We start from the raw sequence: 21,837 nt of genomic DNA on the forward strand, positions 1-21,837 counted from the left end.
CTCGCAGCACGGCGGGCTAAGCTGGGAGCTGTAATGTCATTAAATTGCAAATGCTTTTTTTTTTTCATTTCCGACACACACTGTTTACTTATCTGGCAAAAACATATGTTGGAAGGAATCCGTTAAATTCTGCCCATTGCCTTGGGTGAAAGTGCAATAGAAACGGGCCCACTGAGCTCCTTCTGTCGTCTCCTTTTAGCACTTTCCCTTATCTACAAGGCTGCTTAGCAGCAAACTGGCGAGTTCAATGAAAAATGAAGATACAGTGCAAGATTAGGGAAGAACAGTGAGGGGAGAAATGCTTGGAGAGAGGGTCATCCCATTGCAAATGATTTCACTCCTCTCCATCTGCATAAATGACTATTTTTAAGGCATCTCCAGCGTCTGTATATTTTTCTCACTCTGCCACACATTTAATTTCACGCCCCGTGTTCTGAATATGCTTAAATGCATATCTCTGATGCACCTTTAAGCCAGAGGAAAGAGGCTGGGTGGGGGGAAGTGGGGAGGGTACGAAAGCAAAATTAAAGATAAAATGGTGTGATTTGCACTACAAGTCTATTACTTTATGGCATTTACATATAGTTTACCTCTGCAATTCCAAGATTTTTTTTTTTTACCACCTTCCTATCAGTATTTGGACTTGTATAAATATGTATAAATCTTTGTTGAGGGGAGAAAAAAAAAAACAGGATTCCCAGTTGCACTGGAAAGTTTGACGGGTGCACTTTCTTCCCCCAACTCCCCCCCACCACCACCACCTCCCGCTGTTACCCCCACCAGACTGTCGGCGTATCTGCTGAGGGTGGGGGGTCACTCCCACCTTACCCCACACTAAGGCACAGGCTCCATTATCACCCATGATCCCCCCCCCACACACACACACACACTCCTGTAAGTGGCATGGGGTCAAGGTTCGGCTAGGGCTCTGCAGGACGGGATCGGTAAAGCTTTGGTCCATGTGTGTGTGTGTGTGTGTGGGGGGGGAAATCAGCTAGAGAGCCGCCCAACTATAGTGCCACATGCGGCATAAGACGGCCACCTAAGTTTGTCGTGAATGTCGTCACGGAGGACACTGTTGGCGTGACAACAAGATTCGTGCTAACTCACCCACAAGGTCTCCCGAAGTGACGGCACGAGCGGCGCCTCAGAACTTCTCGCCGTGACCCCGCCATTCGATGCCATGCCTGCGTTGTTCTACAGTGGCCGGGAAGTTTCTCTGGAAGGTGGAGAGGGTGAAGGCCTAGGATTGGCCTGTGAGTGAAAGGAGGGAGAGAGAGAGAGGGAGAGAGAGAGAGACGGGGCTATTCAGAGCACGATTCCTTCCCCTCATTGTTTGCCCGGTTAGATTTGAATACACTCACTCAGAGCAGATGAGAGAAAAATGCTTCAGCCACTCACATTGTTGGCTTTCTCTCCCTTCTTTTCTATTTGCAATTAAATGCATTTCAAATGGAACAACTGTAGAGAAAGCAATTCCGATAAGGAGGAATTCCATTGCCTTTAACCTCCTTTGTAATGGCTTTGCATTTTCTGAGCATTCTTATGTGAATTGCACAATCAAAACATATCTGTGAATAGAGAATGCCATACAACTTAAGTAGCGCTTCATTGAAAATTAAATTGCATTGGAAAATAATTTTTAGCACCCCTCTCTCTCTCTCTCTCTCTCTCTCTCTCTCTCACACACTCTCTCTCTCTCCATGTGTGTTCCTCTTTTTGGAGCCAATCTCCGCGTTCCTTGTTTTCGGTGTTTGCGCGTTAAAACACCGCGCCTTGACAGGACCCTCGTGTCCCAAGCGGCATCATGCACACTGGTCCTCGGCACAGGGACGAGATCAGTCAATTAGAATTAATGTCATCTGGTCATTTACGGCTAAACACCCTCCATATGCATTGTGTCGGGCTTTGTGTGCAAAGCGTCGACCGCACAACCAATCTCGTCCCCCAGACATGAATTTTTGAAGGATTTGAACGCTGTAAATAACTCCAAACCCTCTCTTACGAGGTTTACCCCCGGAGCACTTTGTAACTTATCAGGGCCGCCTTGTGCCTCCTCTAATGCTTGCATTATGCTCGAATGTAAATCGGTAAGCTGCCAGAGAGGTGGGCGGGAATCACTGAAGAAAGAATCACCGAGGGGGTCTAGCCAGTATTTTGATTGGGCCGTGCAAAATAAACAGTATAGTTTTATTATAAGCAGCCACTCGAACAAAAAAATGTTCAAAAACGCATCACATCACCTCGTTTTATTCAAGAACAATTGGTTTTTAAGTGTCTCATCGCTTCAGATATTCATGGCTAAAGCAACAGAAAAGCAGAAATTATGTCCTTTTAAATATTATTAGGGGTTCGAGAACTATTATTGGGGGCAGAGTGGGGGGGGGGGGGGAGTTGGTTGCAGATGCTTTTCAGACTCCCAATGCTGTTATCAATGAAACGGGATAATTTATTCAGGGTGAATGACGCCCCAGGGTCTGTTTAGGACTTCTAATTTCCATCACTAATGGTACAAGGAACTGATTAGTAATTAGGACGGGCCCATTTAAATGCATGTAATGAGCGTTATAGGTTTCTCGTATACTGCGGCAGCTCGCGAAGACGGCGATGGATAGCATCTTTTCTCAATTTCAACGCGTGTTGACCTTTAATGGCAATTTATCTACAGCATCGTTCTTCATGCCGGCTTGTCCTTGAATTGGCTTTACAGTGTAATGATTATATCTCCAGAGTCTCCCAAATAACTGACCTGAAGCGTGTTTCGCAGCGTAACTATTAATCTTATTTTCCAGCGAATAATTTGATCATTTTTGCGAGTGCACCAGATTTATTTCAAAGTACAAACCGGTGCAGAGGGGATGTGTGGCCCCCAGATATTAGTTTGAAGGTCCTAAAGAGGATTAATACTTTATACAGGCAGGCTCCCGGTTTTATACGTCCGCGTGCCACCCAGCCCCGTGTGTACGCTGTCACTCACTGCTGGGCATGCTTGAGATTTTAAATGGTGACAGTTAAACTACAAAGATGTCCAATCCTAGACTATTTCATGGCGTATTTGGTTGAGCATCCTGAAGGAGACGCAGGAGTTAGGGCCAATCATTCCTGTGAATGAGGGAGGCCAGAAAACAGCAATACTGCCCCCCTCCTCCTGTTTAGAGATATTGCATCTCTTTCCTCCCCCCCCCTCTCTCGCTCTCTCTCGCCTCCCTCGCTCCCTCTCCCTGCCAACCTCTCCCCCTCTCTCGCCAACCTTTCTCTCGCTCTCCAACCTCTCCCTCTCTATGCCAACCTCTCTCTCTTTCTCTCTCACTTCCCCCCTCTCGGTTTCTCTCCCTGTCTCTCTTCCAACCTCTCTCTCCCTCTCCCTGCCAACCTCTCCCCCTCTCTCGCCAACCTTTCTCTTGCTCTCTCTGCCAACCTCTCCCTCTCTATGCCAACCTCTCTCACTTCCCCCCTCTCGGTTTCTCTCCCTGTCTCTCTTCCAACCTCTCTCTCTCTCTCTCTCTCTCTCTCTCTCTCTCTCTCTGACATATACGCTCGCCGTGAGTTATGGAGAGAAAGCGGAAATGCTGCCATCAGGATCACACGTTCGGCTAATGTTTCCACCACATGTGTACGTTAAAACGATCGTGCTTTACCTTCTGGTTTAAAGTAGCAGTGAATAACTCAGATGACAGAATACGCTTACGGAGCCATGAGAGATGTCGTAACTGCAGGTCTGTCGAGGCCTTCGCAGGCCTGAAGCAACGCGGTGTTAAAAAGAGAAACAAAAAGGGCCCGGTACATTTGTTCAAACCTGAGTAATTCAGATAAGGTGTTTCACAGGTTTAATTAGGTTTGCCGTTTGTCTCCGTATCGAGATGGGAGCTCGGTGCCGTTCTCCATCACTGGACATTCACTTTTCTTTCTTTTTTTGTTCCGAGAGTCACGGACATTTCATAAATCACTGAGGTTTAATTTCCAAAAAAGATCATTTATGTACGTTTGCAAAATTTGGTCAGTTTGTCTGAATCCTGCCATGACAGTATAAGACCTATCTACAGTTCATAAAAATGAACATAGCACCTGTATAGTTTGGTTTTATTGTTCTGATATAAGATCTTGTGTTTTTTTACACGTTGACAAATTCCATACAACTTCATTTGTTTTTTCAAAACACATGCATCATCATCATCATCAGGTCGAGTATCCTCGCATGGATCTGACCCTCTCTCGCTGGAAGCTCCTCAGATGGACTTCCTGTGTCGTCGACAGGTTGACTGATGTAATTTCTTGCAGGCCTTCCCACGCGTGTCTTTCCACGTTTGGGTGACCAAAGCAGAGTGTCGCTTCCAAGTTCTTCCTGCTCCTCCAGCAGTGACCGGCAAATCGAACCCTTCGTTCTCGGGTAGTGTTTGAGATGGCGGGTACATTGCCATAGAGACACTTCTTTGTAGGGTGCTTCTTTCAGGATACAGTTAGTGCAGCACGCGGCATTCTGGTGAAAGCCCCATCAAGTATAACATGTTGAAATGGAACGTATCAGTTATCATCTTGTTTTTTATAATCCCTTGTTTCCTAGCCAGCCAACACTGCCACGTGGGTAAAGGCTGGACCACAGCACTATGAATGAGCGATACGTCCCTGCATCCGTACTTCCTCTACTCCGTAGTTCCTCCTCCTGTCAGACCCCTGAGACCGACCTGCTCTCCACGAACTTAAGAAGTGCCATCAATGACAATGCAAAACAGGTTTCTGTGTTCACCAACACGTATTCCTGGAAAGGTGTGCAGAGTGTGCAGGTTACAGTAAGTGGAATATTCACATAGTCATTACAGAAATGGATGCATTTTGCCATCGGCATGGTAATAAGTAGATCATTCCACAAATTAAGCATCACCTCCTTCTGTGATGTCTCTTTGAAAGGCTATTAAAGGAGATGTTTCATTTGCCGCGCTTCAAAGGCTGCATTGCGTGCTCCGTCCTCCTCTCTCGCGATCCCGGCCTTTCATTTGGAAGTATCCATTTCAAAACAATGGCGCCTCCACCGGGGATGACCCGGAGGACTCTCGACATCGGTGGCCAGTTATTGTTCCACGCTCAGCGGGGATGACACCATGCATATTCCTCGCCGGTGCAATTTGTAGCAGAGCACACATTGTTCCTCTACCGAACACCAAACCCGTTGCTGTGATCAAAGGCTAATATCCGATTAATTTAAGTTGTCACATGGAGTGGCTACTTAGCATGTAGAGATGCATTATGGGCTATATGGTGCACGTCCTTATCTCCAACTTGAAAATGAGGATTCCATATGAAATGACGACCGAGAGGGAGATTGCAATAGATTATGGCCTGCACAAGCACTGTCTAACACAGACGACATGAATAAAATCCCCTCGCCGTTCTTTTATCGTGACAAAGTTCAAGTTTGGGGCCACAAAGCATCTTCAGATAACTACTGCAATACATATTATACAGACAACAGCCCCATCCATACTAGTGGTATCATGACTACTGTATGTGGTCATATTAAAACATATCAGCAGAGGGCTCCAGATCTTTGGAAACAGGTAAGACTGCAGTTATATGTGTAGACTGTAATTTTGAATTAATGCATGTTTTTCTCTGGGGTTTTTTTTTTTAAGTGAATTACATTCTGATCAATGAGAATTATTTTAAAATTGATTCTGCAAACCAGGCCATAATTGCTGTACTTAGAGCATATTCGCAGCATTTCTAGTCCTCCATGATGCCCCTCGCTTGTCATTAAAACGGTTTTACTGATTTTTCTATGGCTCTCTGGCACCATCCTGTGTTACAGTGGTGACAATGGGCCATTTTTGAAGGACAATTTCTGAAAATGGCATTTGTTTTAAGTAGTAGTAGTAGATTTGTTTTTAGAGGGGGTAATTTACTGTTGACCGCAGTTACGACACCGTGATCAGTTCATAGTGGTGGGGTAAGACTGAAAGAAGCTTGTGAGTTGATTCATCAGAAAGTGTGCCTGCTGTGCACAGAGGAGCGTTTCAGCAGATTACAGCGCAGCTTCCCCCAAGCTCAATCAGATGGTTCGAGTGTGACTTCTGAAACATCCTGAAGGAATGAATGTCAACCTTTCCACTTCTGAGAAAAAAAAACAACTATGGCAGCTATTCCACATTTGCATAATTTACAGGGCTATGCCTGAGCTTGACAGGCAAAATCCATAAAAGGTTACTGCGTTTTACTAAAACCTTCGTTTCCTCCAGAAAATGAATTGAATTGGAAAGAAGCGAGCCACTTCATTCGACATTGTATTCTTACAATGAATGTGTTCTCTGCATGTAACCCATCCTGTTGTATAGGAGCAGTGGGCAGCTGCAGCCCCCGGGCACCACCTCCAGTTCTTCTTCTTTCCTTTACCTTGCTCAGGGGCACTGGCAGGAGTATTAACCCTAACATATTGTAGCGAATTCGGGAAAGCGCGTCCGCGCGTATCCCACTTCTGACACCGATGTAGTGAATTCGGGGGGGCAACCACAGGAACTGCTGCAGCCGGGACACGAACCCGTATCTCCCGCACCGCGGGCGACTACGTTAACCAGTCGACTAAAGGGTCCGACCCGTTAGCCAAGGGCCAACGTGTCTGCTAATATACATGCACGTTACAATATCATCAATCTAGCATGGTGGCACAGTGGTTAGCGCGGTCGCCTCACAGCAAGAGGGTCCTGTGTTCGGGGTAGTCCAACCTTGGGGGTCGTCCTCTGTGTGGAGTTTGCATGTTCTCCCCGTGTCTGTGTGGGTTTCCTCCGGGGGCTCCGGTTTCCTCCCACAGTCCAAAGACATGTAGGTCAGGTGACTCGGCCGTACTACATTGTCCCTAGGCGTGAATGTGTCGGCCCTGTGATGGTCTGGCGGCCTGTCCAGGGTGTCTCCCCGCCTGCTGCCCATTGACTGCTGGGACAGGCTCCAGCATCCCGTGACCCCGATGGGATAAGCAGCTTGGATAATGGACGGATGGATATCATCGATCTAAATAAATGAGAACTCCGTAGAGAGCAATGTTATTCATTTGTTGATTTTTGTTTTGACAAGTTGTCCAGACAGATTATGTGCAACTTCTTCAGAATGAAAAAGTGAAAACAAAAAAAACCCCTCATAACTAACTGTCTGTTAACAAATTATAACTATAATTGCATTTATAACAGTTAATTAATTGGTATAAATGCAAGACACCGCAGTGTCCGTACATTTGGCACCGACACGAGAACTGTCTCCCCCTCCAGCCTGCAAGACTGCGGTCTTGTGATTACTCTAATGGCAACAGCAAGTCATGCGATTATCCGTTATTGGCCCTGTTCAGAGACCACAAGTGCAAGATGGTGTCAGGTTTGATGTCAGGGGCCCGCCGCCTGAACCACTGAACCTCAGAGATTTTCTCAGACACCCTTAAAGGGCCAACACACTACTTAAGCTTCAGAAGTTGTGACTTCCTGTGCTATTTTGTTAGTACATCCTGTTAATTTAATTTTTTCTAAACCAATCAACAGGGTACAGTGCCGTGCACAAGTATTTGCCCCCTTCCTGATTTCCTCTATTTCTGCACATTTGTCACACTTGTTTCAGATCGTCATACAAAATGTAATATAAGATGAAGAGAACCCGTGTAAACACAAAATTCAGCTTTAAAATGATCATTTTATTTATTTAAGGAAAAAGGTCTGACCCTGCGTGAAAGAGTATTTACCCCCTTAGTCGCTCAATCAACCGATTAACCAAATTTAATTGATCATTGGATTCAGTTACAGCAGACACACCCAGGTTAATTACTGCCAGCCCTGTTGAATCTAAACATGATTTACATAGAAGCTTACCATCAATGTGAAGGGGGCAACAAGGTCTCAACAGGCAGCACACTATGCTGCCGCCATCAAAAGACACTGCGGCAGAGAGGAGGGGGGAAAAAGTTGAGATACGTCAGTCTGGAAAGGGTTAAGAAGCTATTTCTAAGGCCCTGGGACTCCAGTGAACCACACTGAGAGCCGTTGTCTCCAAATAGAGAAAACTCCGAATAGTGGAGAATCTTCCCAGGAGCTGCCGGCCGAGCAAAATTCCTCCAAGGGCACAGTGACGACTCATCCAGGAAGTCACACACACAAAAAAAACCCCGGACAACATCTGAAGAGCATCTGAAGACCTCTCCAGCCTCAGTTAAGGCCACTGTTCATGATTCAACATTTAAAAAAAGAGCCTGGGTAAAAATGGAATTTGTGGGAGAGCTGCAAGGTGAAAACCACTGCCAGCTAAGAGAAACATTAGTGCTCGTCTCACATTTGCCAAAAACCACACGGATGACCCCCAAGCCATTTGGCACGATGTTCTGTAGACAGACGAGACAGAAGTGGAACTCTATGAAAGGCACGGGTCCGGTAATGGCTGGTGTAAAGCGAACACAGCCTTTCACTATGAGAACATCATACCAAGGGTTAAACATGGTGGTGGTCATGTGATGGTGTGGGGATGCTTTGCTGCCTCAGGGCCTGGAAGACTTGCCATCATTGAAGGAACCATGAATTCTGCTCTCTACCACAAAATGCTGGAGAACGTCCAGTCCATGATCTGACGCTGAAGCGTAATTGTGTTACGTAGCAGGACAATGATCCAAGACACAAGAGCAAGTCCACCTCAGAATGGATCAAGAGAAACAAAAATGAAGGGGTTTTTTTTTGGGGGGGGGTCTCCCCCCTTTTCTCCCCAATTTTATCCGGCCAATTACCCCACTCTTCCGAGCCATCCTGATCTCTGCTCCACCTCCTCTGCCCATCCAGGGAGGGCTGCAGACTACCACATGCCTCCTCCCATACATGTGGAGTCGCCAGCCGCTTCTTTTCACCCGACAGTGAGGAGTTTCACCAGGGGGACGAAGGGCGTGGGAGGATCACGCTATTCCCCCCAGTTCCCCCTCCCCCCCGAACAGGCACCCCAACTGACCAGAGGTGGGGCTAGCGCAGGGACCAGGATGCATACCCACATCCGGCTTCCCACTCGCAGACACGACCAATTGTGTCTGTAGGGACGCCCGACCAAGCCGGAGGTAACATGGGGATTTGAACCGGCGATCCCCATGTTGGTAGGCAATGGAATAGACTGCTATGCTACCCGGGACGCCCTCAAAATGAAGTTTTTGGAGCGGCCTAGTCAAAGTCCTGACTTGAACCCCATCGAGATGCTGTGGCAGGATCTCAAATGAGCAGTTCATGCTCGAAAACCCTCCAACGTCGCCGAATTACAACAATTCTGCAGAGAAGAGCGGCCAAAAATCCCCCACAGCGATGTGAAAGACCGAGCTCCAGTTTTAGGGAGTGTTTGGTTCCAGTTGTTTGGTTCCAGCTGTTACAGGTGTCACAACCAGTTACTAAGGTCAGGGGGGCAGTTACTTTTTCACATGGGTGATATGGGTGTTGATGGGTGTTGGGTAACGTTTTTTTTCCTTCGGTAAATGAAATGATGGTTGGAAAACTGTATTTTATGTTCACTCAGGTTCTCCTTGTCTTGTATTGCATCTTCTACGAAGAACTGAAACCATTCCAGTGTGGCAAATACACAAGAGTGGAGGAAATCAGGAAGGGGGTACTGTGTCGTGTTACTGTTGAGTAAATACGCACTCACGCGAAGACCCCCCCCCCCAAAAAAATACAGTAGAAATGCAAGTCCCATTTACGTACGAGTCGGCGTGGTGCAAAACAAAGCGAGACTTTGTAAATCTATGAATTTGACCGGACCGGAAAACCCTAAAAGTTTAGAAACGGCTCTTCTGCGGCGGTATTAAATATGGATTTCCACTGGCGGTGGGAATTCACTGCTTCTCTGTGTGTGAACCAAAGCTGCCTGCAGTCACATGCTGCTCCATAGGAATGCATCAGGTGGAGAAACATGACTCCATATGCTCCCCTCCAACTAAAGGAGGGCTCTGCCCCTACACAAAGACTGCTTAGTCTCAGGGGGTGTTGGAAGATCAGACTTCTTCCTTGTTTTCTTTTTTTTTGTTGTAAAGAGGCCGGCGAGACACAAGTTCACAGTACGTAGTCTCTCTGTACGGCCATTATGTAAACCAAACAAGACCTCATGTCGGACGTCCACAGTGTCACTGACTGGAGCACGTGTGCTGCTTCCCAGTGACCTCACTGCTGGTTCTGGGCTGGGTTTCAGTACTCCCCCAAGACACGGAGACACGGACAGAGAGGCAGAATGAAAGACAGACTGAAGAGGGAAAGACGGACAAAATTAAAGAAAGACAAAATTAGATAAAGAATGAAAAGACAGACAGAAAGAAAGAAAAAACTAAAGAAAGAATGAAAGAAAAAAGGAGAGACAGATAGAAATAAAGAAAGGAAAGAGAAATAAAGAAAGAAGGAAAGAAAAAAGGAGAGACAGATAGAAATAAAGAAAGGAAAGAGAAATAAAGAAAGAAGGAAAGACAAATAAAGAATGAAAGAAAGAAAAGGAGACAGAAGGAAAGAAAGGAAAGACTTAAAAAATGAAAAAAGAAAGAAAAGGAGAGACAGACAGAAATAAAGAAGGAAAGAAAGGAAAGACTTAAAGAAAGAATGAAAGAAAGAAAAGGAGAGACAGACAGAAGGAAAGAAAGGAAAGACTTAAAGAAAGAATGAAAGAAAGAAAAGGAGAGACAGACAGAAGGAAAGAAAGGAAAGACTTAAAGAAAGAATGAAAGAAAGAAAAGGAGAGACAGACAGAAATAAAGGAAAGAAAGGAAAGACTTAAAGAAAGAATGAAAAAAAAGAAAGAAAAGGAGAGACAGACAGAAATAAAGAAGGAAAGAAAGGAAAGACTTAAAGAAAGAATGAAAAAAAAGAAAGAAAAGGAGAGACAGACAGAAATAAAGAAGGAAAGAAAGGAAAGACTTAAAGAAAGAATGAAAAAAGAAAGAAAAGGAGAGACAGAAATAAAGAAGAAAGGAAAGAATGAAAGAAAGAAAAGGAGAGACAGACAGAAATAAAGAAGGAAAGAAAGGAAAGAATTAAAGAAAGAAAGAAAAGGAGAGACAGACAGAAGGAAAGAAAGGAAAGACTTAAAGAAAGAATGAAAGAAAGAAAAGGAGAGACAGACAGAAATAAAGGAAAGACTTAAAGAAAGAATGAAAGAATGAAAGAAACAAAAGGAGAGACAGACAGAAATAAAGAAGGAAAGAAAGGAAAGCCTTAAAGAAAGAATGAAAGAAAAAAGAGACAAATAAAGAACGAAGGAAAGACAGACAACGACAGAAATAAAGAAGGAAAGACAGAAACAAAGAGGGAAAGACAGAAACAAATAATGAAGGAAAGACAGACAGAAAGACAAAAATCAGAATACTTTATTCATCCCGAGGGGGAAATAAAGAAAGAATGAAAGAAAAATAAAGAAAGAATGAAAGAAAAAAGAGACAAATAAAGAACGAAGGAAAGACAGACAACGACAGAAATAAAGAAGGAAAGACAGAAACAAATAATTAAGGAAAGACAGACAGAAAGACAAAAATCAGAATACTTTATTCATCCCGAGGGGAAATAAAGAAAGAATGAAAGAAAAATAAAGACAGAATGAAAGAAAAGAGACAGACAGAAAGAAAGACAAAAATAAAGAGAGACAGACAGAAAGAGAAAGACCGAAAGAAAGGAGGAAAGGCAGCGAGACAGAAAGACCAGTAAATAAATAAATACAGACCAACTGAGAGACAGATAGGAAGAGCAGAACATTTTGGGTTTTGCCAGAATAAAAGCGGTCCTTTGGAAGTAAAAGCCACAGTGCGTCCCTCTCCTGAAGGCCCTGCGGTCCTGCCGGGCCAGTGAGCGGAGTGTCTTGGCCCGTCCCGTCCCGCCACTATGATTAAACGTTTAGGGACAATATTCAATCACTGCGTACTACATGCGAGCACAACGCCAATAGCGTCAAATGATCTGCGTTCCAGTGGCGCGCAAATAAACATGGAGTCGGTTTTCTATTTTCAGCGTCTCTCTGCGCTCAACTTTCTTCTCTGGTTTGTCTTAAGGGGGAGACCAAACCTTTTTTTTTACAGGGCGCCCCTATAATAACAACCCGTTGACCGGATTTAAGCGATTAGCGGCCAATTAAGACTTACACAACCGATCTAGGGCGCTTACAAGAGCGCTGGTTTTCCCCCCCAGACAGCTTGTCTTTGCAAAATGTTTTCATTTAAGTTGACAAAACAAACGTATACTTGCGTACGTGCATCCCCGCGTACTTACGGATCGATTCATTATCGTCCTACTTGGTGAGATCTGTTGCTATGGCCCGTACGGCCAAACACATTTTCACCGCCAAGCAACCAAATAAATACACAAGTTCACATGTACATAAATACCTCCATGCTGACGCATTTATAAACTACATACCAGCCTGCCTGGCAGTTAACGGGACGTGGTTACACACATGAATAAAGACTCTCACTTTATCAGAAATGGGTTCATATGATGTATATGTTCAGATACGTGTTTGCTTTTAAATAATTAATTTTCGTATTTTAATCAAATCTGCCCACATTATGTTTAATATCCTCTTTAGGAGTTTTAACAGTTTCACATTTTGGTAGCAACTCCGATTCCCGATTTATGCAGACTGATTGTGCGGAAATATATGTTCCCCTCGGGGTGGGGTGGGGTGGGGGGGGGGTGTCGCTGGGTTTTGCCCTGCTTTTGGTTCAGCTCAATAGTTCTGCTGTCAGGTGATTATCACGAGACCAATGACTTAATCCCTTCTCCGCGCTGCCTAAAGGAAGAACAAATGTGCATGTAACCAATTGGAAAACGCAGTGGGCTTTGGCATCAGCCACTTCTCCACAGATGTTAAGTTATCACTGTATCTAATCTGAAGATACACAACAGAGGGGCCGTTGCAGAGCGAGACTCCATGCCATTCCGGGGGAACTAATCGACTGTTTCCATTGGAGGGAATTGGTGTAAAACTGATTTGCTGCAACTGATGGAGGGAACGAAGAAGAGAAATATGATGAAAGCCGTGGGTCTTGGCCTGCTCTGTCTTTTCCTGTGGCCCGAACCCACACGGGCTCAGTTCCCTCGAGTCTGTTGCACGGTGGAGGGGATCGTCTCCAAGCAGTGCTGCCCCGCTCTTGGCTCGGACCCGGCCAACGTCTGTGGGACTCTGTCGGGGAGAGGAAGCTGCGCCACCATCCGAGTCGACAACAAACCCTGGGGAGGACCTTACCGACTGAGAAACGTCGATGACAGGGAAAGGTGGCCGACCAAGTTCTTCAACCAAACCTGCAGGTGCACCGGTGAGTGACACAGATGTTAGATGAAGCCTCGGAGTAAACCTGCAGTATCAGAAAACCCTGCCCGTTTCACCATTTCACCTTTCCCTCTGTGCATCCAGGTAACTTTGCAGGATTTGACTGTGGCCAGTGTAAGTTTGGCTGGACCGGACCAACCTGTGATCAGCGCAAACCCCCTATTGTGAGGAAGAACATCCACTCTCTGACAGCCGCCGAGCTCCAGGAGTTCCTGAACGTCTTGGATCTGGCTAAGCAGTCCATACACCCAGACTATGTGATCGCCACCCAGCACTGGCTGGGGCTGCTGGGGCCAAATGGGACCGAGCCTCAGTTTGCCAACATCTCCATCTATGACTTCTTTGTCTGGCAGCACTATTACTCCGTACGAGACACTCTTCTTGGTGAGCATCAGCTTCCCATTTCTTATGCAGCGAGTGGAGAAAATGTGTGGAGAGGTTCATTTTAGAATGGTTAATCGTTCGTTAGCCAACAGTCAGACTGGCTTTCGAAACTTAACCTTTTACCAGATTTTCAAAAAAAAAAAGAAGAAAGAAGGACTTTGGTGGTATCAAGATGTTAATGTTGGTATTAGAGATAGTGAGGTGGACAGGCATCATTTCTTGCAGCTATTGGCATTCTGAGATTAATCTCAGAATTCCGGCTTTAGTCTCAGAATTCATACTTATTCTCAGAACGCCAATCATTTTTTTCCACGCAGCCTCCTCCATATTTCCCTTAGCCCCCTAACAAAGATCTTCAGTGTGAATCAGATCTATTTTTAAATCTTTCACAAGCAAGACCATATTGTACAAGTAGGATCATCCATCATGCATTAAACTGAAATAATTTTAAAGATAAACAAGTTATCCGCTAACTTCCCAGCTTTCCATGTTATAAATGCTAAATGAGACGCATGACATTACCTCGCTCGCCTGGACGGGGCAGCTTATCAAAGACTATGTTTTCCCTCAGGTCCGGGCCGTCCATTTAAAGCCATCGATTTTTCCCACAAGGGGCCCGCTTTCATTACCTGGCACAGATATCACCTCCTCAGCCTGGAGAGGGAGCTGCAGGTAAATACGGAGTTGGGAGGGAAAAAAAATAAAAGGCCTCAAACGCCTCAGAATATAGCCGGGAGTCGTCAGGTAACTTCTGATTTGATACGACGACGACATTTTAGTGCCGATTCAACACGTGGCGATTTGTCAAAGATCACAATATGATGAATGTTGTGAGTCGACCGCTCAGTTTTTGAAGTTTCCATCCCCGCTCATCTATCTTATACCAGTAAAATGTGCAAAAAGTGCAATAATGTAAAGAAAAGGAGCAACAAAATGTATTCATCTAAAGTCTTGTGTTTTGCAAAATGGTTAAAACACGAGTACGTTTCCCCGAGTTAACAGTCAGACAATTCAGATGTGGGCATTCAGAGACGTAGAAGTCATCCCATCAAACCTCTTCAAGGCATTTAATTGTGATTTAACAAAGTAATTTAGCGGAAATGTTGCAATATTCAAATTGTCATGGTTTAATATGGCTATATTGCACTGAAGCGATTTTTGCCTCTACCCCTACCTTGAAACACGCACACACACACACACATATATATATATATATTATGTATGTGTGTATATATATATATATATATATATATGTAACAAACCATTAAAACACAACTAGTTTTTATAGTTATAGTAGTTATTTCTAATGTGGAAAAGGGCTCATGAAATTCACATGTGTCTGGAGGGAGGATATCCCTCTACTTGTTATCGAGTCATTGCCTTGGAATATTTATGCATTTCTTATTCAGATCTAATACAATTCATTAAGACTGTTTTGTTTCTGTTTCCTCTGCAGACATAACATTAGTCAAATCTGTCTTGTTTCCTGCAGAGATTATCAGGCAATGAGAACTTTGCGGTGCCGTACTGGAACTTTGCCACGGGGCAAAGTGACTGTGATGTGTGTACCGACTCTCTGCTGGGAGGACGCAACCCAGACGACCCCTCCCTCATCAGCAACCAGTCCAGATTTGCCAACTGGGGCGTGGTGTGTAACAGGTCTGCTGAATTCTAAATGCAATAAACACCGCCAGGACATAACAAAAGCTGTGTTTTGACGGGGGAGTAGGGCTGAGCGATATTGGAAAAAGTCCACATTGTGATTTTTTTTTCCATTTTCTTTTTGGCAGCTTTTAACTTTCAAAAGCTCCATTTGCAAAGAATTTATATCACTCCAGCAGTGATTCAGGTGATTTTAGAGGACGAAACACAGCAGTTGTCCAAAATGTCATTGAATCAGAATAAACTATATTATTTGTCAGATGCACGAGAATATTTTTCTTCAGCAGTCTAAAATAAGTGGACCTTGCTAGATTTCATTTTCTATCAAGCGGTAAGAGTTTCAGCCTAGCATGACTCACGGGTGGCACGGTGGTTAGCGTGGTCGCCTCACAGCAAGAAGGTCCTGGGTTGGAGCCCTTGGGGGTCGTCCTCTGTGTGGAGTTTGCATGTACTAAATTGTTCCTAGGTGTGAATGTGTGTGTGTGTGTGTCGGCCCTGTGATGGCCCGACGGCCTGTCCAGGATGTCTCCCCCCCCCCCCCCACCTGCCACCCAGGGACTCCAGCATCCCTGCAACGCTGAGTAAGGATAACTGGTTTGGGTAATGGATGAATGAATGACTGATGGGTAGGGTTGGGCATCATTTGGATTTCAACGATTCTGATTCCGATTCTGCTTTTCGATTCCGGTTCATAACGATTCTCGGTTCCGGTTCTTCGAGAGGCGGGGGCCAAAACAGGTCACGTGCAGATTTCACAGAAGGGATTTTTATTTTTAAAAAAACTATACAAGCCATTCTGTTTTAAGAACGGATCATTCATGTGAATGCCTCATTCTTATATTTACATTTACAGCCACTGTCTTCATACATTTTATCATTATTATTATTTATTTTATTTTATTGTAAAGTGACTTTGAGTGTTAAAAAAGCGCTATATAAGTTTGATTTATTATTATTATTATTATTATACATGAAGATGAAGAAATAAAGACACCGTCACACCCTGGTCCGGACTACCAGGTGTTAAACTCCTTAAATCGGAAACAGTTCGTCTTGTTTAGGATAAGGAGCGTCGCTGCCTTCTCGGGCCGTATAGGCGAGCGTTCGGTGTCGCGTCCTGTAATGTTTATCTTGTACCGCCGCTAGGAGGCACTGCTGGGTAGTGAAACGCGTGTTCTACTACGTTAATGCCGTACGAAGAAGAAAATATAAGATGGCGGCTACGCACGTAACGTCGAATGCGTAGCGAGCTCTGTAAAACTTTTCTTAGCGTTACCGAAATCTACCACGAACGATACCACGCCCCCTAGCGTTTCACTACCGACAAAACGTCACATTTCAGTGTCTGCATACAGTTCACAGCAGTTCGCTCGTGTAGAAGTTTGCTGTCTCGCTGTTGCGAACAAGACAAACGTTATTAGTGTAAACTACTAATAAGACACGTTAGCCCCCTAGCTAGCGGGTCTAACCCGTTAGCCGAGCGGTTAGCGGCGTCGCCTTGTGGCGCGGTACATACATCGTATCGAATCCCGCACCGGGCAAGAAAATAACCGCTTACATTAACGTTCACCTACCCAGTTGCGACGCGGTGCTGCTCGCTGTGCGCAGGGTGGCCGGAGAGGACGCCGGGCGGGGCAGGAGACGGAGACCGGCGGTACGCCGGTTCGTGTGGACACCGTGTGGGCCAAGGTGCCGGGCCAGACTTGTCGTGCGTCCTCCCTTGCATGAAGTAATGTTGCCACGGGCGTCGCGCTGTGCCAGCCGCCGCTTACGCCGGTCCGTCATGGCGCACGTTGAACTTGCGGAAACGGAAACTACGGAAGCTGTGTGCCGCCACTAACGAGCGCGAATGAACTTTCTTCAGGAAGCGATAGGCAGAGTCGAAATTTGAGTTTCTTAACGATTCCTTCGGACTCGGAGCGGTTCTCGATGCCCAGCCCTACTGACGGGTCCACATCGCCTTACATTTCACCCTTTGCAAATGTGCCTTCTTGTAATAGCAGACCGGTCGCCTCCTCTTTACGTGTCTTTACGTGGACACGCTTCTGCAAGTCACTTATACGTGTTCATTGACACGTATCTCACAGGTGCCGCTAGGGGCGCCCTGTAGCCTACTAGGTCTGTCATGGCCATGGTCGTGACGCAATAGAATGCCAGAAATATTGAACCAAGATGGCGGAGCGATATGTGAGTCGTAGCTAAATTTGCCATCTTCAAATTATGTTTTGAAGCGGATATGTACCACGTTATTGAACTAACGTTATATGTATGGTGTTTACAATTTAGGAAACCCCGCAACCCATAGAGAAAGAATTCACGTCTGCTCCGTTTGGCTGGCTGGGAGAGTAACGCTATCTGGTAATGATGCGTTTGTAATCCGGTAAAATGGCGCGCAAATCTCACCATTGGGCAATAGCCAATTCTATAAAAAGGATGTCTAAATTAACATTTTACTTAAATATGTATTAGATGTAACATTACCTTGTGTGGTGGAGAAATTGTGGTGAATCCCGACCGATACAGCTCTGCCTAGACCTAGAACACAGGATTGCGCCCCCCCAGTGGCCAGAAAACGGGATTGCGGCCCCAGTGGCAACTAATACGTGTCCCTATACACGTATTTCGCTCTCGCAAAAACGTGTCCTCTGACACGCATTGTGATGTAGTGTTGCGTAATATATGACGTGGTGGAAGCCATGTCTAGTCAGTCAACGACGTTTTTTATTCTGGGGTCTCAATACAAACACAGTAACGCAACAGCAACGTTACAGTGCCGCCTAGCAGTCACACCGAGTAATGCACCTTATTCAAATACCCTACACTGCTGTTTTAAGTGTGTTTAGCGTGTTGATTCTGAAAGGAGGAAACTTTATCCAACACCCCCCCCCACCCCTTTGTACTCCCATCAGTTTGGATGACTACAACCGCCTGGTGACTCTTTGCAACGGCACCAACGAGGGCCTCATAAGGAGAGGCGCCATGGGGACGTCTAACCTGACCCTGCCCACCATGAACGACGTCAGGAGCTGTCTGAACCTCAGGGACTTCGACAGCCCGCCTTACTTCACCAACTCCACCTTTAGTTTCAGGTACAGCTACACGACCTGCATGCTAAAACAATAACATTTTTAAAGCTCAGCATATTATGGCGGGGGGGGGGGGACCTGGATGGGCCAACCATCACAGAATGACCTTTGACCCCCCCCAACCCCGTACAGAAGCAAAACATGGGAGGCTCTAGAGTTGAACTGAAGCATATATTTGCATTTAAAGTTTTGTTGTGTTGGAGACAGTATGTCATGGCAACAAATTGGGGACCCCCCCACCCCCACCCCTCGAATGTCTTTGTGTAATTTGCACACAGCTTCTGCCGGTACACTGATTAACACCCATAAGTTTCAAAGCCGCCGGTTGACTCAGTCATGCATGCAACTCTTTCCACCACTTAGAACATTTAAAGAGGCCCTTTCTTCACAGAGACGTTTCAGAACCCTGGATATATCTGTACGTAGACGCAGCTCTTGTGCTTTTATTACTCACAGAAATGCTCTTGAAGGGTACGACAAACCGGATGGAGAACTGGACGAGTCCGTGACCAACCTGCACAACCTGGTCCATTCCTTCCTCAACGGAACCAGCTCTCTGTCTCACTCCGCGGCCAACGACCCCATCTTCCTGGTCAGAATCAGATGCCGGGGGGGGGGGGGGCACTTGAAATGAGACGCTGCCACGGTTGGGGAGGTTTCTAACTCAATAACGACTGATGTGTTCCCCACTGGTTGTGCTTTAGGTGCTCCACGCCTTCACAGATGCGATATTTGACGAGTGGATGAGGAGGGTCGCCCCAACAAACGCCACCTTCCCGGAGGAATTGGCCCCCATTGGTCACAACAGAGATTTCAACATGGTTCCCTTCTTCCCCCCTATCACCAACGAGGAGATCTACGTTCCCTCTGAACAGCTCGGTTACTCCTACTCCATTGCCCTGGATGGTGAGAATCTCTTCAGACCAAAAGAAAACAGTCTCACAAGACAAAACGCTTGCATAGGTCTTGCAAGCCCCAAAACATGTCGACTGCCAATGCATCGATGAATGAGGACCTAGTTGAGGACATCTGCAGAGACCTGCTTTTAACCTCGGTTTACGTGTATTATAAGGTTTTACAGCCGGCCCCCCAGATCCCTACCTTACTTAAACTTAACCCATCTGCAAACATTACCATTTCTAACCTTACAACTAAACTAAACCATCTCTTATCCCCCCCCCCCCGATTTTCTCCCTTTTTCTCCCAACTGTACCCGGCCAATTACCCCACGCTTCTGAGCCGTCCTGGTTGCTGCTCCACCCCCTCCGCTGATCCGAGGAGGGCTGCAGACTACCACATGCCTCCTCCGATACATGTGGAGTCACCAGCCGCTTCTTTTCACCTGACAGTGAGGAGTTTCGCCAGGGGGACGTAGTGCTATTCCCCTCCAATTCCCCCTCCCCCCGAATAGGCACCCCCACCGACCAGAGGGGGCGCTAGTGCAGCGACCAGGACACGTACCCACATCCGGCTTCCCACCCGCAGACACGGTCAATTGTGTCTGCAGGGACTCCCAGCCAAGCCGGAGGTCACATGGGGATTCGAACCGGTGATCCCTGTGCTGGGAGGCAACGGACTAGACCACCATGCCACCCGGACGCCCCATAACCATCTCTATTTTAATATGTTAACTTAACCATTTCTAACCATGGACCTAAACTCGGCCATCTCTAGTCTAATATCTAACGCATCACATGCATGTGACAGAATGCGGTATGTGTATCCTTGTCACCAAGCGGTGCAGTCATGTCCGGCCGGCCTCGCAACATTTTCTCACATGCATGTGAGAGATATTTTACATAATACCCTTTATACAAGTGTTCTGTCTGTGAGACTGGGTTGCCAATTTAATGCCCCTGGAAAAGGTTGCAAAACTAATCTATAAAAATTGAGTTGCATGACTTTATCACGGTGAGGGAATATCGACTCCTTGTATAAACTTGTTTTGACACTATTATCTCCCCCTCCGACGCCACACAGATACCGACGGAGGAGCGAACGTGTTTGTGCTGGGCTCGACTCTAGGCGGTGTCTTCATCGGCCTCCTGGCGCTGCTCCTTATCTTGGTGCTCTACCTGCGGCAGCGGAGGAATAGAGGCTTCGAACCTCTGATAAGGGCCGACTTCTCCAATAAGAAGTACACGGAGGAAGCCTAGACTCGGCATAGTGTGGAATATGGTGCGCCATAATCTGTGATGCACAAGTACGACCCACGGTGAAACAAACAAACAAACAAACAACAACAAAACAGGGAAGCCGAATCCTGTGAACACAAAGCGTTGTTATTTTTTGATGAAACATTCAAATTTTATCGACGATGAAGTTCATGGCCTTGTAAAACATCACCTCTCGGGACGTACACTCATTTCTAAAGAGAAATCACCGCACTTGTTGAGAGAAAAAGAAAATCTTGTGAATGAACGTGTAGCTTTTAGTAGTTTAACTGATTTACCTTTGTGATATCGTGTCTGTACGACACCGCCGCCGCCACAACGTGGAAAAAAATTGCTCATTTTGTTTTAAACAAGTGATCAGATACGAAGCTACTTGACACTTTTTAATAAATATTTATTCTCAAGAGTAACAAAAAAAAAACAAAAAAAAACAAATGCAATCATATTAACTGCATTGAAAACAGTAAGGCATATTTGTTTCGCTTGATCGTAACGGCTGTCGGCTTGAACGCGTTCTCAGACGGCAAGCAACGAGACTTCAGGAGGAGTTGAATTCTTTAAGCAATGCATTTAATATAAAAATAATGATGAATAACGTTTCTTGCTAATTCATTTTTTTTTTTTAGATTTTTTTTTTTCCTCTGATCCATAGACGTCAATTTTCAATATTTTATTGCAAAAATATTACCATTAAAAGTGCAATGATAGAAAACCTTAAAGAGGGGTATCCTGTTAGATCCTTTCCAATCAAGTCATTTTCAAGGACACACACACACACACACACACACACACACACACACACACGAGACAGAATATTTGCACTCCACATTTTTTCACGTCGCTGCTGTCCTTAAAAATCTCTCGATGTGAAAACTAAAACGCACTCAAAGGCAAAAAAAAAAAAAAAAAAAAGAAAAAAAAAAGCACAAAAATCTTTCATTGTAACGCTGCAAAGCCCAGCGGATCGGGCGAGTGATATAGAGTATTATACTGGCTAATTCCCTTAATATGCAAGCTTAGCGGGCCTCGGTGGTTTATTGAGCTAAAGGCTCCCAGACAACAGTGGCCGTACAGTGCTGCTCGAGGCTGGGTTTCGCTGGCTGGAGTTCTGCTGGCTGGATGCTGCACGCCCCCCCTCCAGCGCCGCCGAGCCTTTCACATTCTCTGTAAGCATGCTCGACTGAGTGGCTTTACCGGAGCATTGAGCCCTGTCCAGCCTGCACAGATTCTCATTTCACAGGTGA

General features: G+C 45.6%; 1 protein-coding gene across 1 annotated transcript; it reads left to right on the top strand.

Moving 5' to 3' along the window:
* Positions 1-12,903: 12,903 nt before the first annotated feature.
* On the top strand, positions 12,904-21,837 carry dct (dopachrome tautomerase). The gene is made up of 8 exons (XM_056289023.1): positions 12,904-13,273; positions 13,372-13,671; positions 14,243-14,343; positions 15,164-15,330; positions 18,243-18,422; positions 18,876-19,011; positions 19,124-19,325; positions 20,400-21,837. The coding sequence occupies exons 1-8, from the start codon at positions 12,961-12,963 to the stop codon at positions 20,573-20,575; spliced, it is 1,575 nt and encodes a 524-aa protein (XP_056144998.1). The 5' UTR covers positions 12,904-12,960; the 3' UTR covers positions 20,576-21,837.

This window comes from Lampris incognitus, chromosome 11, assembly GCF_029633865.1.
Source record: "Lampris incognitus isolate fLamInc1 chromosome 11, fLamInc1.hap2, whole genome shotgun sequence".
In the NCBI taxonomy this organism is placed as follows: domain Eukaryota; kingdom Metazoa; phylum Chordata; class Actinopteri; order Lampriformes; family Lampridae; genus Lampris; species Lampris incognitus.